Here is a 16,161-nt window from a genome sequence, read left to right on the forward strand (position 1 = left end):
TGAAATTCCTGGTTCTGCAGGCTATTGTGGTACAATGTGAAAGAAGTTTGAGCATAATCCACTTGAGAACAAGACCAGACACGCAGCACAGAACTGCCCAAATTTGCAATCTCAAATGCTTTACTTAGCACCTAGCAGTCCCATTTTATCCATGGGAGGTTGAAATGGGTACAATTTCATTTGCACCACCAACATTTTCAGTTGATTTTTTTCAGGATCACATCAGGTTTTCCTAAAGTAAGCAAAATTATTTCATTTTAATTATTTTATCCCATGCCTTTGAACATGTCTAATGTTAGTATTCTAGCTTCTTATCCATTATTTAATAGTCTTAATAAATTAAGACTGTCTAAACTATAGTCTTTTCTAAAGCTCCCAAAACCCCATTAGCTAGATTCCAGGACATGTTCATTGCAATATTCTATAATTTTTCAGCCAGCTTAATAATGGAGTTTTGCTGAATTAAAAAAGATAACGCCCTGTACCGCTAAGTATTCAAAAAGCAGCATCTTGTTCAGTATACTGAGACACAAACAGTATTTTCCATTATTGTTACAATGGTTTAGCAAGCTTTTATATACATAAAAAGCAGATAAGGAAATTAAAGCTTCATCATCTCAGATGTACCAGCATGTTTAAGAAATCTTTAAAGAGTTTTCACATGATTCTCTACAAGAGGTTTAATTAATTATGCCAATCCTTATTTGCCTTAGAAAAGGTGCTGATGAGCTGTCCTCTTGAACCACTGCAGTTCACACGCTGTAGGTAGGCCCATAATGTTGAGAGGGAGGGAATTCTAGAATTTTAACCCAGTGACAATAACAGAACAGCCATACATTTCCAAGTCAGGATGATGAATACTTTGGTGGGGAACTTGCCTTTTTTGATCTTTCCAGGTTTCTGCTGCTATTGTCCTTCCAGATCAAAATGGTTGGGGATTTGGAAGGTGCTAGCTGAGGACCTTTGGTGAATTCTCAAGTGCATCTTGTACATAGTACACTGCTGCTACTGAGCATCAGTGGGGGAGTGGGTATTTGTAGATGCAGTGCCAACCGAGTGGGCTGTTTTGTCCAGATGGTATCAAGCTTCAAGTGTTATTGGTGCTGCACTCATTCAAGCAATATTCCATCACATTCCTGACTTGTGCTTTGTCGCTGGCGGACAGGCTTTGGGGAGTCAGGTGGCAAGATGCTTGCTGCAGGATTGCTAACCTTTGAGCTACTCTAATTGCCACTACATTTATATAGCTAGTTCTGGCCAATGGCAACATCCAAGATGTTGATAGCAGGAATTCTGCTATGGTAATGTCACTGAATGTCAGGGGACAATGGTCTCTTATTGGAGAAGGTTATTGCTCGGCATTTTGACATTTCTGTGGCACATATGTTACTTGCCATTTTTTAGCCAAAGCTTAGATATTTTCCAGCTGTTGTTTCATTTGGATATGGACCTTATCAGATTCTGAGTCATCATGAATGGTGCTGAGCATTGTGCCATCAATCAGCAAACATCTCAACCTCTGACCTTACGATGGAGGAAAGGTCATTGATGAAACAGATGAAGATGCTCGGGCAGAGATGCCAAGGCTGGGTGGACTGACATCAACAACCACAACCATCTTTCTTTATATCAGTTATGAGTCCAACTGGCTAAGAGTCCCCCTCTCCCATTTTCCATTTACTCCAGTTTTGCTCGGGCTCCTTGATGCTACAGTTGGTCAAATGCAGCCTCTATGTTAAGGGCAGTCATTCTCCCTTCACCTCTGGAATTCAGTTCATTTAGGCTGCAATGAGATCAGGGCTTAGTACACCTTGCAGAATCCAAAGTGGGCACTGATGAGCAAGTATTACCTATCAGCACTGTCCTTGACACCTTCAATCACTTTTCTGATGAAGAAGAGTAAAGCAATGGGGCAGTAATTGGCCATTTTGGATTTGTCCTATGTTATGCATTCAGGACATACCTGGGCAATGTTTCACATTGACAGGTAAATGCCAGTGTTGCAGCTGTACTGGAAGAGCTTGGCTGCAGCAAGTTCTGGAGTACAAGTGTTCAATATTGTTGCCGGAATGTTGTCAGGACCCAAAGCCAGTGCAGGATGTAATGCCTCCAAATGTTTCTTGATATCATGTGGGGTGAATCAATTTGCTTGAAGACTGGCATCTGTGATACGGAGAACCTCTGAAGGAGGCCAGGATGGATTGTTTACTCACAGTTCTGGCTGAAGATTATGACTAATGTTTCTACTTTATCTTTTGCACTGGCGTACTAGGCTCTCTCAGTTTTGAGAATGGGAATACATGTGAAGCCACCCCTCCCTGGAGGAGTTTGATTGCCCACCACCATTTGCAACTAGATGTGGTAGGACTGCAGAGCTTAGATCTGATCCATTGGCTGTGGGAACACTTTGCTCTGTCAATCACTTAATGCTCAAGCTATATGGCATGCACGTGGTCCTGCTTTGTACCTTTACCAAGTTGTCACCTTTTTTTAAAGTATGCCTGGTGCTGCTCCTGGTACACCCTCCTTTAATATTCATTAGACAGGGTTGATCTTCTAGCTTAATAGCAGTGGTAGAGTGGAGGTATTGCTGGGTCTTGAGGTTGTAAATCAATTTGGAGCATGATTCTGTTTCTAATTATGGTCCACAGCACCTCATGATTGCCTAGCCTTGAATTTCTAGATCTGTTCTATGTCTGTCTCATTTAGCATGGTGATAATGCCACATAACACTAGCCAAGGTATTTTCATTATAAAGGCAGGTCTCTGGGAGGAATGTGTGGTGGTCAGTCTTGTTGATACAGTCACGGATAGATGCATCTGTGGCAGTCAGATTAGTGACGATGAGGTCAAGTATGTTTTTCCCCTCTTGTTCGTTCCCAGTCTAGCAGCAACATCCTTCAGGACCTCAACAGTTCAACTACTAACGTTATGGCCGCGTCATCTTGGTGATACACACTGAAGTATTTCCACTGGGTGGAAGATTGTGTTCTTACCACCCTTGGGTGCTTCCTCTCAAGTGTTGTTCAACAGTGGCGGGGGGGGGAAGCACAGAGTCATCAGCTGAGGGAAGAGGATACATGGTAATCAGCGAGTTTTCCTTGTTATGCATCAAGGTCAGGGAAAGGTTCAAGGAGGAGGGATTAGAGAACAAATGGTGAACTGGAATAAGGAGGAAAAGGAGTAGTGATGGTTATGGTAATGAAACAAAACAGTGGCCCAGGGTAGATGTTCCTTGCTTTTCAGGTTTACTTTGGGACAGTGTGTCTTTTCTTTACTTGAGCCACTACTATTACTCTTCCCTCTTGTTCCATTATATCGTTGATCCCTAATTTCCCCTTACTCCCTAACCATTCATTTTGGTTTACTTGCTTCACCTTTCTTAATAACATCCAAGCCAACACATTTCAATGTCTCTTCAGTTCCGAAGTCACACCACCTCAAAACACCAACTATTTTTCCTCTTCATAAGATGCTGCTGGACCATTCAGTTCCAGCAGCACATCTATTTTTATGGTAAACAGCTCAATGACTTCCAGATTTTTAAAATGCCCAAATATTGGGCATGGGCACTAACAGAGTGGAAGATTTCAAGAGTTAAATGACATGGAGCGATGACAGAAGTGTCTTTAGATGACTTGGCTATTATTGCAAAATACAAAATTGGAACAGCAGTACTAGGCAAATGAATGCCAGGAACACCTAAGGAATAGTTAACAGGTGCTTTGAGAGCAAAGAACTGCATTAAATTGATAGGGAGAGGCCTTGAAGTGATACATGGTGCCAGGTTTCCATCAAGGCTGAAATTGCTGAGAAAACTTAATGGTCTGTGACATTGTACATGACCATCTGAGACAGAATTTATTTTAGTTAGATTTAGCACAACGCAGAAGATAAGTTCATATGAAATGGAAAGAACATGCCTTTTAATGAATACCCAATCATACTGTTAATATACTATTTATCAAGCATGATAAACAGGCAAACTTCATTCCTCAGAATCAATAAGAAAAAGAGGACTTAGCTGAGAGAAGCAAGTGAGATGCCTTTTACTTTAAGTGCTTGTGTTCTTCAAGATGAAGGTCATGAGAGACAGAATATGAAAGACCAAGGCTGTACAATGTAAATGCACGTGGTCATAACACACAGGACAAGACTATCCAAAAATAGGTGGAATTGAGACAGAGAAACTTAATGAAATTAAGTTTAAGAGGGAAGTGAAACAAACAAATTGATAGCTACAGGTTGACCAGCGTTTGGGTCCTGAAGAATTTTATTCTAAGGTCTTATAAGGAGGTGGCTCAGGTATCAGTAGTTTTGGGTAGTAATTTTCTAAAATCTTCCAGATTCAGGAAAGATTGCATTAGTTCAAAAAGTAGCAAATGTAATTCCTCTATTCCAGAAACGAGGTGGTAGAAAGCAGGAAACCATAGGCCCTATTTGGAAATATCTGGAATTAAGAATCTAATGACGACCATCAATCCATTGTCGATTGTCGAAAAACCTCTGATTCACTAATGTCCTTTAGGAAAGGAAACTGCCTTCCTTACCTGATCTGGCCTGCAGATGATTCTAGATCCACAGCAATGCGGCAGACTCTTAAATGCCCTCTGACAATTAAGGATGGGCAATAAATGCTGCCTTGCCGGCTAACACCCTCATCCTGTGAATGAATGAGAAAAAAGGCCAGTCAGGTTGACATCTGTTCTGGAGATAGTATTGGAATAGATTGGGGTGGCACGGTGGCTCAGTAGTTAACACTGCGCCTCACAGCGCCAGGGGCCTGGGTTCGAATCCAGTCTTGGGCAGCTGTCAGTGTGTAGTTTGCATATTCTCCTGGGTGCTCTGTTTTCGTCTCACAGTCCAAAGATGTGCAGGGTAGGCCGTGCTAAATTGCCCATAGTATCCAGGGATGTTTAGGTTAGGTATGTTAGATATGGGCAATGCAGGGTTAAAGGAACGGGTCTGGTTGGGATGCTCTCTGGAGGGGCAGTGTGGACCTGTTGAGCCAAATAACCTGTCTCTACACTGCAGGGACGCTATTAAAAAACCATAGCTGCCACCTAGCAAAGCTCAAAGTAATCAGAAAGATTCAACAAGGAGCTTTCAAAGGAAAATCTTAATTTATTTAAAGGAACTGTTGATAAAGGGAGCCTATAGACATATTATACTTAGATGTCTCAAATGCAATTGGTGAGATGCCACATCAAATGCTACTGTGAAAAACAAAAGCTCATGATATAGATGGCAACATATTAGCATTACCACAAGGTTGAATGTCTGACAGAAAAGGCAAGTCTGAAAAGTCTCATTTATGCATACTGACAGGATATGCTGGGTGGAATCCTGCAGAGATCTATACTGGGACCTCAGTTTTTTTTACACAATTGACGATGACAAAGGGGTGTGGTATGTAAATTCACAGATGATACTAAGATAGTTTGAAGGCATGTGAAGGCGGCATACGGAAATCAAAAGATGGATAAAGAGAGATTGAACGAGCAGACAAAAACCTGGCAGACGGACAATTATGTGGGAAAATGTGAAGCTGTTCATTTTGGTTGGAAGAATAAAAAAGCAGCATATTCTATAAGTGGAAAATGACTGCAAAATTCCAAGGTGCGGAGAGATGTGCGTCTTCTGGTGCAAGAGCCACCAAACAATAAAACGCTGGTACAGTTTATAATCAACAAGGCAAATCGGATGCAAGAGAATTTCTTATTGCAAGAGAAATTGAACATAAAAGTAAGGGTAACAGCAAAGTACTACAAATGCTGCATCAGAGGTGGGTCACTTCACTGAATATTTTTTAAAAGACAGAGGTGGATAGATACCTGCTCGGTCGGAAAAGAAAATCAAAGGTTATTGGGAATAAATTGAGAATGCAGAATTCAAAACACTAACCATGATCACATTGATTAGCAGAACAGGCTTGAGGGCTGAATGGTCCACTTCGGCTCCTATTTTGTATGACATCCAAAAGGCCAATTGCCTAAAGTGGATACCTAAGTAACATATATCTTGGAGAGATCTATGAAATAGAGTTGCAACTTTTGCAGAATATGCATGAATAGCTACTGAGAAGTTTAAATACTGACTCGCAATGATCGCCTAAAAATGTGGCCCATGGACTAGCAGAGGGGGATCGGAATATGCAGAGCCAGAAAGCAGAGCACAAGTACTGATACTATGTCCAGATATGACACTGTCAGAAAGAAATCATATTACAGAGAAAAAAGTGCGACAACTGTAAACAGAGTTATCCTTTAATAGCTGCCATGACAGACAAAGTGGATGTTGAAGCCATAGCTCGAATGGATTATGCAATGAAATAAAGTTCACATTAATATCTCACAGCATAACCAGAAGTCCTTAGGATCTTGATATTTTGGTGGCTGAAGATCATCTAATTGCTATTCATCACAGACAAACTAATAAGAAGCAAAGTTTGTTTTTTTCTAGAATTTAAGGTATAAAGAAAAACCATGCCATTGTCTAGCACATTACATGGAAAGTGTGTAACTCAAAATCTTCTGATTTTCTACTTTATATAGCTTTTTTTTTAAAAAAATATATAGTCTAGACATGAAACTTCTTTCAAGAACACAGCCAGAAGCATGTACATGCAACAATTCCGGGTGTCAGATAGAACTCAAATTTAATGCTAATCTGATAAGAATAAAACCAAAAACGTCAATGGAGACAAATAGGGGTAAATCAATGTTAACAATTGTTTTCTACCATCTTTTTTGATGTGCCATCAGGATCACAAATTGGGTAGACAATCAAGTGCAGCACAGATTAAGCACCACACAATCTGAGATTAGCACTTTTGGCCAAAATGCTAAACCAAAGCTCCATCTGCACTCTCAAGTAGACATAAAACATTCTTGGAAACATATTACGAAAGAGCAGAGGAATGATGTCTAGTGACCTGACTAAATATTTATAACTCAACCAATATCAGGTAAAACATTCGGGACATTTCATATTGCAAGGCCCTTACAGTGTGACAAAATACCCAGCATGTTTCTTATGTTATAGCAGTGACTATAATACAACGTACTTCATTGAATCTAAGGAGTTTTTGGACAAGGAGATCATGAAAAATGGTATATAAATGCAAGTCTCTCTGATATTTAGAACTAAAGGTAAAGTTACAACTTCCAGGCTGGGGTGGGAGGGTGGAGATATAAGAACAATTAGATGGCTGAAAGAAATTGAGAAATTTGGGTAGACTGTGCTTATTCACGGAACTCACTTGCACTCAAAATTTCACAATCTTAAAGCACACAGCTCGTGTGGGACCAGATTACACAGGTTTGCAGTCACAAACACATAGGACATTGGAGGCCAAGTAATTTAGTCATTTAGTGCATTTAAAAATATTTAACGACAGGTAAATAATTATTTCCTAATTTTTCATACCTTGCATAAATAAATAAGGTCCCTTCGACGTCAGTCTTCTCCTGCGGTTAAAAGGGAAAATTCATACAGCCTTTAATATTTAAGAAAGTCATACATCATAAGGTACAGGAAATTAGCAGAAACTTGGTGTAAACAAAATTGGGTGAGAAGTCATAAATAAAAACTAAGACATGGCATAATATTTTGATGAACCATCTGAAAGCTTCTGCACTAGTGTGCTAGAACTTCCCTCACGAGATATCTGGATCACAATCAGGCTGTCTAGGCCAAACAAAGCTAAACCCAATTTCATTTTGTCAACAGAAGTATTAATGAGAGAATTATGTAAGGACAAAAGTCTGCACATTTGGAATAAAGTTCATTCAAGATTTAGAACCAACAAAGTTATGATTTGGGAATAAGTCTTCCATTCATCATTTTTCAATAAAGTGAAATGATGAGACTTGCATTGTGCTCTGGCCTCAAAAAAATTGAAAGTTTGAAGTTTATTAAGTTAAATTTTCAAAAATGGCTTTTATGTGTATTGTAAACATATGTCAATTAAATTATAAACAAAAGCAGAAGTTGGAGAAACTCAGCAGGTTTGGCAGCATAATTCTGCTTTCTCTCCAATTAATGTTGAGTCCAGTGATGCTCCTTCACAGAGATGTTGTCAAAGCTGCTGCGTTTCTCCAGCAATTTCTATTTCTATTTTAGATCTTCAGCATCTGCAGTCCTTGGTTTTATTTAAATAAATTCAATTGTCTCTTGCAAACTGTAGAGTATCCACGATAAAAGTACACAGAAGTTCTCAGTAGTTTGCAAATCATTCAATATCAGTGCCATTTATGCAACCAGAGAAACATAACACAGCCAGATTATAATGAAGATTGTCCTTTTATTCAGCTACAAGCTGAGGAAAAATAAGATTCTACAAAATATGAGCTCTTTCTGAAGAAATTCAGTAATTTATTTAAAACTGCAATTGCAAGAAATCTGGAACAAAACCAAAAAAAAACCTGGCAACTTTGGGAAAATTAGACAATATCTGTGAACAGAACAGACAAATTGATCTTTCAAGCATGTAGCCCTTATGGTAATTTAAGAGAGCACAACTAGCAAAAAGTGAATTTACAGCCAAAATATTTTTTCTTAAAATTTTGATGAACTTTCAGCATGAAACAAACTTATTGCTCATGAACTGAACCAGGCATAGTGAATGGGAAGAAGCCAGCGAAAGGTTATAACCATTATTCAACAACTGAAGATGTAGATGTGTGCATACATGTGCGGCAATTAATGTGCCAAAGACACAACTGGAAAGTATTCACTATTGCCAGTATTAAACTAAGTTCACTCTCAAATTAACAGCAAATGAGGAGCCTACCAAAATTGTTATTGCAAAGAAAAGAGATCTTGGTCAAGTGATGTACATTGTCCTTCAAGCACTGCCCTGCAATTTTCAAGAATGAAATGCAGCTGCTACTAATGATTTTGCTGTTGCCAAATCCAGCTGCTTTTTAAAAATTCTTTCATGGACAGGTCAACATTTATTGTCTATCCCTAATTGCCTTTGAACTGAGTGACTTGTTTAACCACTTCAGAAGGCAGTCAAGAGTCAACCCCATTTCTGTAGTTTTGGAGTCACACATGGTTCAGATCAAATAAGGATGGAATGATTTCCTTCCCCAAAGGACATGAGTGAACCAGATGGGTTTCTCCACCAAAAGACAATGGTTTTATGATCAATATTACTAAGATTAGACCTCAATTCCAGATTTTTGAATTTATCAATTGAATTTAAATTCCAACAGTTGCCATGATAAGACTTGAACCCACACTGCTTTTGCAAATAGCCTGGGCCTCAGGATCACTAACCCAGTGGCATTATCAATTAATCACCATCTCTGTCATCTCCACTGGATCCATCTTTTGTTTCTTTACTTTACTCATTAGCGTCCATTTTCTAATTATACTATCATCCTCTCTATTTGGTTCATCAGGCTTTTATGTACATCAAGAAGCGAGAATAAAGATATATTTCTCCTTGCGTCTAAAATGTCATGCTTCAAAAGTAATGATCTTCAGCAATCTTAAAGCTTAAACAAAAAAAACTGCAATTTAAAAAATAGTTTAAAAGATCAGAGAATACCACTGGTAAAGTACTAAATTACTACTTAGTACACGTAATTTTCATTTGAACAGGCATCTCAGTGGGAGTGGGACAGAGGATTAAATTAGCAAGTAATCAGAGGCTCAGAAGCATGCTCACCAGTTAAAAGGCTGAGCAATCACCCAGTCTGCCTTTGATCAGGGTAGCAGAAACCACATTGTAAATTTAATATCGTGCATTCACAGTTTAATGTACAAGTGAATTGCTGTTTCAGTTGAACAGTGGCCCACTGTTGTGATAAAGGAAGGCATTAAAGGGCTGGCATTGCGTCATGCAGCAAACAGGTCTTCAGACTGCTCAAAGAGATGGGATCACATATGGCATTATGGCTGAAAGTGGCAGAAATAATAAGGATAAATATTTGATATGGAGGCAAATAGGATCCCCTTGTCCTTAGCTTTAATACAGTCATTGTTTTAAGAGGGAGATGAAGTAATGAGATCAGAAATATGGGAAATAAAATTGAGGGGGGAAATGGGAGGAGTATGCTCAGTTGAGGCACAAAAAAGGAAGACATATAGGAAGTCCTTGTGCAAAAGTTAGCATCACCAGAACAGGTACCATGGAGACCAAGAAACCTAGTGAAGAGAATAAATACGTTAGGGTTTTCAGAGTGGGACGGGTGGGGTGGTAAAGATATGAATCAGAATTTAAATTCAAGGGCAGATAGCAGGCTAAAATTAAGAAGCATCTGGTTCAGGCATTGTATGGGAAGGGGAAGCCAAAAGCTCAAGTATCTGATGGAGTCACATTCTTCCCTATATGGAGAAAATTAAGCTCAATCAAAATCAAACTCTTCTCTCAAAACTCATCTCAACTTTCTCTTCTGAGGAAAATAAATTAAGCTTCTCTTATCTATCCTGGTTATGGAAAATTCTCATCCCTTTAATCATTCTCATCATCTTTCTAGCACTTTCCTGAAAGCATTCACATCCTACCTAAAAATTAGATGTAAATTCATGTGTAAATACAGGGAGCTAGTAATAAGTGGGTTGTGAATGTTATGGGCTAGGATAGTAACGAGGAAAATAAATTATAGTGGAGAACAGAATAGTTGGGGGTACAGACACTGTTCTCAGAAGCCGAGAGTGAAAAGACCTGAAGGTTGAAATGCTTCTCTAGTGCCAGGGTTATGAGCAGCACTTTGGGACTGGAGAGAAATGGAGGAATGAAATTGTCCTGGTCTATGTACCGCTGACATAGATAGGACTAAGAAAGAAATACTCCCTTGGTGGAACGAGTAGCTAGGAACTAATCTAATGCTGTTTGAAATACTACCTGAGTCACAAACAAATTAGTACAGAATAGATAAGATGGCTGCATTTCTGAGCAACATCATTGCAAGTTGGAGCATTGCAGTGGGAAGTCGCCTGACAATTGATCAATGGTGATCACTGATCACCACTGGAGGAATACAGCAGGCCAGGCAGCATCAGAGGAGCAGAAAAGTTGACGTTTCGGGTCAGGGCCATTCTTCAGAAAATTATCCTCCAGCTCCACACCGGCGTCTCCGACTCCAGTATCTGCTGTTCTGACTATCCTGACAATTGATCAGCTTTCTCTTGTTGAAACCAGGGATCGAGAAATCAATTTTTTTTCCCCTTTACATCTCAGACAGACTTTGGCTTTTTCTTATCTGCCTTATATAACAGCCAAGAGATGCCTTCAGTACACAGGTTTTGGATGCTCACAGATACAGAAAGCCAAAATGTGCCTCAGAAGCTTCTGCTTCTGAATGGTGTAAGCTTATGAAATCTCAGTTCAGATGAACTGACGTCAAATTTGTAATTCAGACAATGATTGGTTATTATGGGCTGGTTTGACAAGACACATGCAAAAGCACATGCGCAGACTGATCAGAGTGGTCAGATTTCCATTAAGAACATCAAACTGTCTGATCTCATTTCAGAGAATGAGCATGAAAGATGAGCATGGGCAAACAGGTTTGATCTGTGGAACAATGGTACCAATACTGAGGAAAGAAGGTGCTGTGCCATTGGGATTGCTTTCAGCTTGAACTACGCTGGAACCAGTATACTGGCTAAGTAAACTTGGGCTCTACAGAGTGTTTTACATTGACTTATGCGAAATAATGAGGTGGGTGTAGGGGACAAAGTTTATTCTAAATTGCACTGCTGCATGTATGTAGCCACTATGTGGTTCCACACACAGACCTCCGAGGCTCACACAACAGAAGAAAGAAAATGGAGGAAACACTTGTGTTTTCAAGAGAAGGCAGCTTAGCTTAAATACATATGAAGTAGGAAGAATAGGCCATTCAGCAGGCTCACGTGCTTGCTCCAAGTCTCAATCCCGCTTCCATAACAGCTTCTCATAATCTTCAACCCGATATTTCAAAAATCTATCCACCTCCTCTTTAAACTCTTTCAGTGAACTAGCCTCTGCCACTCTCCGGGATAGAGAATTCCAGACAAGACTAATCGAGGAGAAAACATTCTTTGCATCTCAGTTTTAACTGAGTGTCCCCTTAATCTGTAACAATGTCTAATTTGGGATTCTCCCACATGCAGAAAGAACAACATTTCAACATCTACACTGTCAAGCTTTCTCTGAATCTTGAATGTTCCAACAAGATCATTCACCAACTCTGATATTCTAAATTTTAATGATTAAAGGCCTAACCTGTCTAGCCATTCTTGATAAGTCAACACCTTCATCCCAGGAATCAGCCTAATGAATCTCTTTTGAACAGCCTCCAATGCCACTACTTTTTATGATAGAAACCAAAACTGTACACAGTACTTTTAGGCACAGCCTCACCAACAGCCTGCACAGTTGTTATAAGACATCCTGTTTGTAAAACTCCAAACCCCAAGCATTTGCTGCACTGAATTACTTGCTGCGCAGTATGCTACCTTTTCATGATTCATGCACAACATGCACAGATCTATTCGCATTGCACTTTTTTCAGAGTCTCTCTCCATTTAAATATTGGTTTTTGATTTTTCTATCACAGCGCATGACCTCACACTTTCCCACATTAAAGTCCACTCAGTCACCCTATCCATATCCACTTGCTTATGTCTTCATCACAATGTACCTCCCTCTACTTATATTTGTATCATCAGAATTTAGATGCATTACACTCTGCCCTCCTCCAAGTCATTAATAAAAACAATAAATAAATTGAAACCCTAGAACTGATCCTCGTGGCTGTCTACTATCTACATCTTTCCAATCTGAAACTTTAATCCTGATTCTGTCTTCTGCATGTTAACCAATGGCATAAGCTCCAAACTTGTGCACTAATCTTTAACGTGGCACCTTATCAAGTACCTCCTGACAGACAAATACACTGCATCTGCCACTTCAGCTTTGCCAACGAATTCTAGTAAATTTGTCCAACAGGATTTCTCTTTCACAAAACCGTGTCAACTCTGCTACATTATGGAATGCACTAAGAGTTTGGCTAACAGGTCGACGTTTTCTTACATTTGGTCTCTATTCCTTCCTGAAAAGGGGAGTCACATTAGCAATTTTCCAATCGTCTGGAACCTTCCTGGGATCCAATAAGTTCTGGAATATTTTGAACAAAGCCTCCACTATTCCTATCACCACTCCATTTAAAACTCTTAGCCCAGATGTAGGAGGTCATCTCTCAGGTCTTGGAGATACATCTGTCTTTAGGCCTATTTTGTTAGGTGTTTCTTCCCTCACGTGAGAGACAGTTATAAGATCGTTCCTCACATTAGCACTTTACTTAACTATTATCATTGGGATGTCTATTGCATCTTCCACCATGAAGAACAATGCAAAATACTAGTTTCAATTATCTGTCATTTCCTATTCTGCATTATTAATTCCCCAGTTGCATCCTCAAAGAGGCCCACGCTTATTTCAGCTTCTCTCTTTTTATTTACCCACAGAAACGCTTGCCATCTGTTTTCATATTTCTTGCCAGTTTACTTTTATACCCAATTTTCTGTCTTTTTTATTAGCTTTTTATTCATCTGCTGCTGGTTCCTGAAAAAAGAAAATCCCAATCCTCTGGCCTGACACTAGTTTGTGCTACTTTGCATGCCCTTGTTTTTTGATAGACTACTTTCTTTAACCAGCTGTTAACTATGGGTGGTTCACCCTGGAATTTTATTGACCAAATTAAACTTTTGCTGACTTATGAAACATCTGATTAAGAGTCTACAATGGCTCATCTATTGATTTTCCCTTATCTGCTTTCGGCATCTCTTTCTTTATCCTTCTCTAATTCCTGAAATCTACTGGTTTGAACCAGCATTACTCTCCGTCGAAAAGATTTTGAAGTTCAACCAAATTGTGAATGATACTCCTGAGGGATTCCTGAAATAATCCTCCTTCATGAAATTCTTAGTGTGGAAGGAGGCCATTCAGCCCATTGAGTCCTCATTGACCTTCTGAAGAGTGTCTCACCCAGACCCACCCCCTGCCCTATCTCTGTATTTTCTACCCTGGACACTATTGCCAATTTTGCAAAGCAAATCTACTTAACCTCAACAAATACAGAGAAATTATGCACCAAAAAATATTATTCCTGGAAGCTACCAATCAAGACCAGAGAACAGACATGGAACAAGCCATCATCAGCCAACAGACCATAAAAGAGCCAAGAAAATAAAAAGACCCTTCAAGACAAGCTAACCACACTTACCAGAAAAAACAATAACAACAACAACAACAAGAGAACAGACACATGGATATGAAACCTCTTTGACAGGAAACTGACAGACACGGAGAAAGCTGTTCTCACCCGAGGACTGAACTACAACTATAGGGACGCCAACAAAACGGAATTCCTGGCAATACTGGGAGCCACACTAAAAGACCAACAATATCAACAAAGAAACACAACAAACAATAAGATAGGCAGTAATCCCAACTCTAACCGGAAGAAGCAAACTCAACACCCAACACACAGGAAAGACCGGCCCTGGACAGATTAAGGAAGGACAAAAACATCACAATACTACCCACAGACAAAGATCGCATGATAATGATACTGAATAAAGGCACTGGCACTGCTCACCGACGAGAACACATACCGGCCAGTACAGACTGACCCAACACTGCAACTAGGCAACAAAATCCTCAACACGCTAAAAAGACTTAAACAAACAGATCAGATCAACAAAGCAAGAACGAAACCCGAAGGAACCAACACACCCCAATTCTACAGCCCCCCGAAAGTGCACAAGCCGGAAGTAACCCTTAGCCCCAAAGTCTCCCCACCAGGCACTCCATCACACAGATTTGACAAGGAACTACAAAGACGACTCAGGTACTTCGTCAACAAGTCACCCCATTCTATCCACTCAGCCCAAGAATTCCTCAACTCTAAAGGCATAAGGATAGACGAAGAGACCACGATATCATTTGATGTCACTGCCCTATCTACATCAACAGACATACTACTAGCAAGGGAAACAATGACAACATTACTGGAACAAGAAACCATCTCCAAACACAACATGCTCAAACTATTGGACCTATGCCTCACCACCCACTTCACTTTCAATGGCCCAACATACCAGCAAATCTACGGGACACCCATGGGGTCACCTATCGCCAGACTCATAACAGAGGCAGTGATGCAAAGTCTAGAAAGGATGGCCCTTCCGCAAATCCAACCAAAACTATGGATATGCTACGTGGACGACACCTCTGTCATCATTAAATGGACCAAATTGGAGGAGACACACAAACTTATAAACAACACCCTCACTGGAATAAAATTCACCAGACAGGAAGACAAGAACAAGCAGCTTCCATTCCTGGATGTCATGGTAGATGCAAGACAAATAGGGAATTGCAAACAAAAGTACACAGAAAAGCCACACACACGGACCAGGTACCGAACCTCAACAGTAACCATTCCAGCACACACAAACAAAGCTGCGTGCGAACACTGTTTAAAAGGGCAACAACACACTGCAGCAATGCAGAACTATGCCAGAAGGAAGAATAGTACCAAAATCATGGGAAAAGCTAGGCAGAGACAGGCACGAGAATTCCTAGACGCCTGGCACTCCATGAAGCATGCTATTAATAAACACATTGAATTCGACCCCATATACATTCCACAATGAAGGAAAACTGGAAGTGAGGCAAGTCAGATGAATGGACTCCAGAGTTTAAAAACCAGGTGGGAAAACACTGATGCTTCATCGGAGGCTGCGCTGAGGATGTTACCCAGCATGATATTAAATGTCTGCGATACAAGAAACCAGCTCAGCAAGCTCTGGTCAGGCCACATTTGTAACAATGAGAGCAGTTTTGGGCCCCATATCTAAGTAAGGGTGTGTTGGCCTTGGAGAGGGTCCAGAGGAGGTTTACAAGAGTGGCCCTGGGGACGAAGGCTTTGTCATGAGGACTGGTTGAGGACTCTGTTGCTACTGGAGAGAATTTAGGATGAGGGAAGATCAAATTCAAACTTACAAAATACCAAGATCCTTGGACAGAGTGATCATGGAGAAGACTAGCAGGAGTGACATGGACTCGAGGACACAGCCTCAGAGTGAAGGGAATGACCTTTTAGAAGTGAGATGAGGAGGAATTTCTACAGCCAGAGGGTGATGAATCTGTGGACC

General features: G+C 40.1%; 2 protein-coding genes across 17 annotated transcripts in view; one reads left to right on the forward strand and one right to left on the reverse strand.

Moving 5' to 3' along the window:
- dcp1b (decapping mRNA 1B) overlaps positions 1 to 16,161 on the reverse strand; it is a 94,384-nt gene that overhangs the window by 72,902 nt on the left and 5,321 nt on the right. For 2 of the 6 annotated variants that reach the window (XM_048548436.2, XM_048548438.2), the window contains exon 2: positions 7,429 to 7,469. The exons of 3 other annotated variants lie outside the window; for them this stretch is intronic. In XM_048548436.2, coding sequence (XP_048404393.1) covers positions 7,429 to 7,469 — 41 coding nt within the window. Of the gene's footprint in view, positions 1 to 4,550; positions 4,664 to 7,428; positions 7,470 to 16,161 lie in introns of all 6 variants that reach the window. One more of the 6 variants, XM_059652393.1, reaches the window with a different exon arrangement.
- LOC125460699 (voltage-dependent L-type calcium channel subunit alpha-1C-like) overlaps positions 1 to 16,161 on the forward strand; it is an 814,036-nt gene that overhangs the window by 33,732 nt on the left and 764,143 nt on the right. The gene's annotated exons all lie outside the window — the stretch shown is intronic.

This window comes from Stegostoma tigrinum, chromosome 18 (genome assembly GCF_030684315.1).
Source record: "Stegostoma tigrinum isolate sSteTig4 chromosome 18, sSteTig4.hap1, whole genome shotgun sequence".
NCBI lineage: Eukaryota > Metazoa > Chordata > Chondrichthyes > Orectolobiformes > Stegostomatidae > Stegostoma > Stegostoma tigrinum.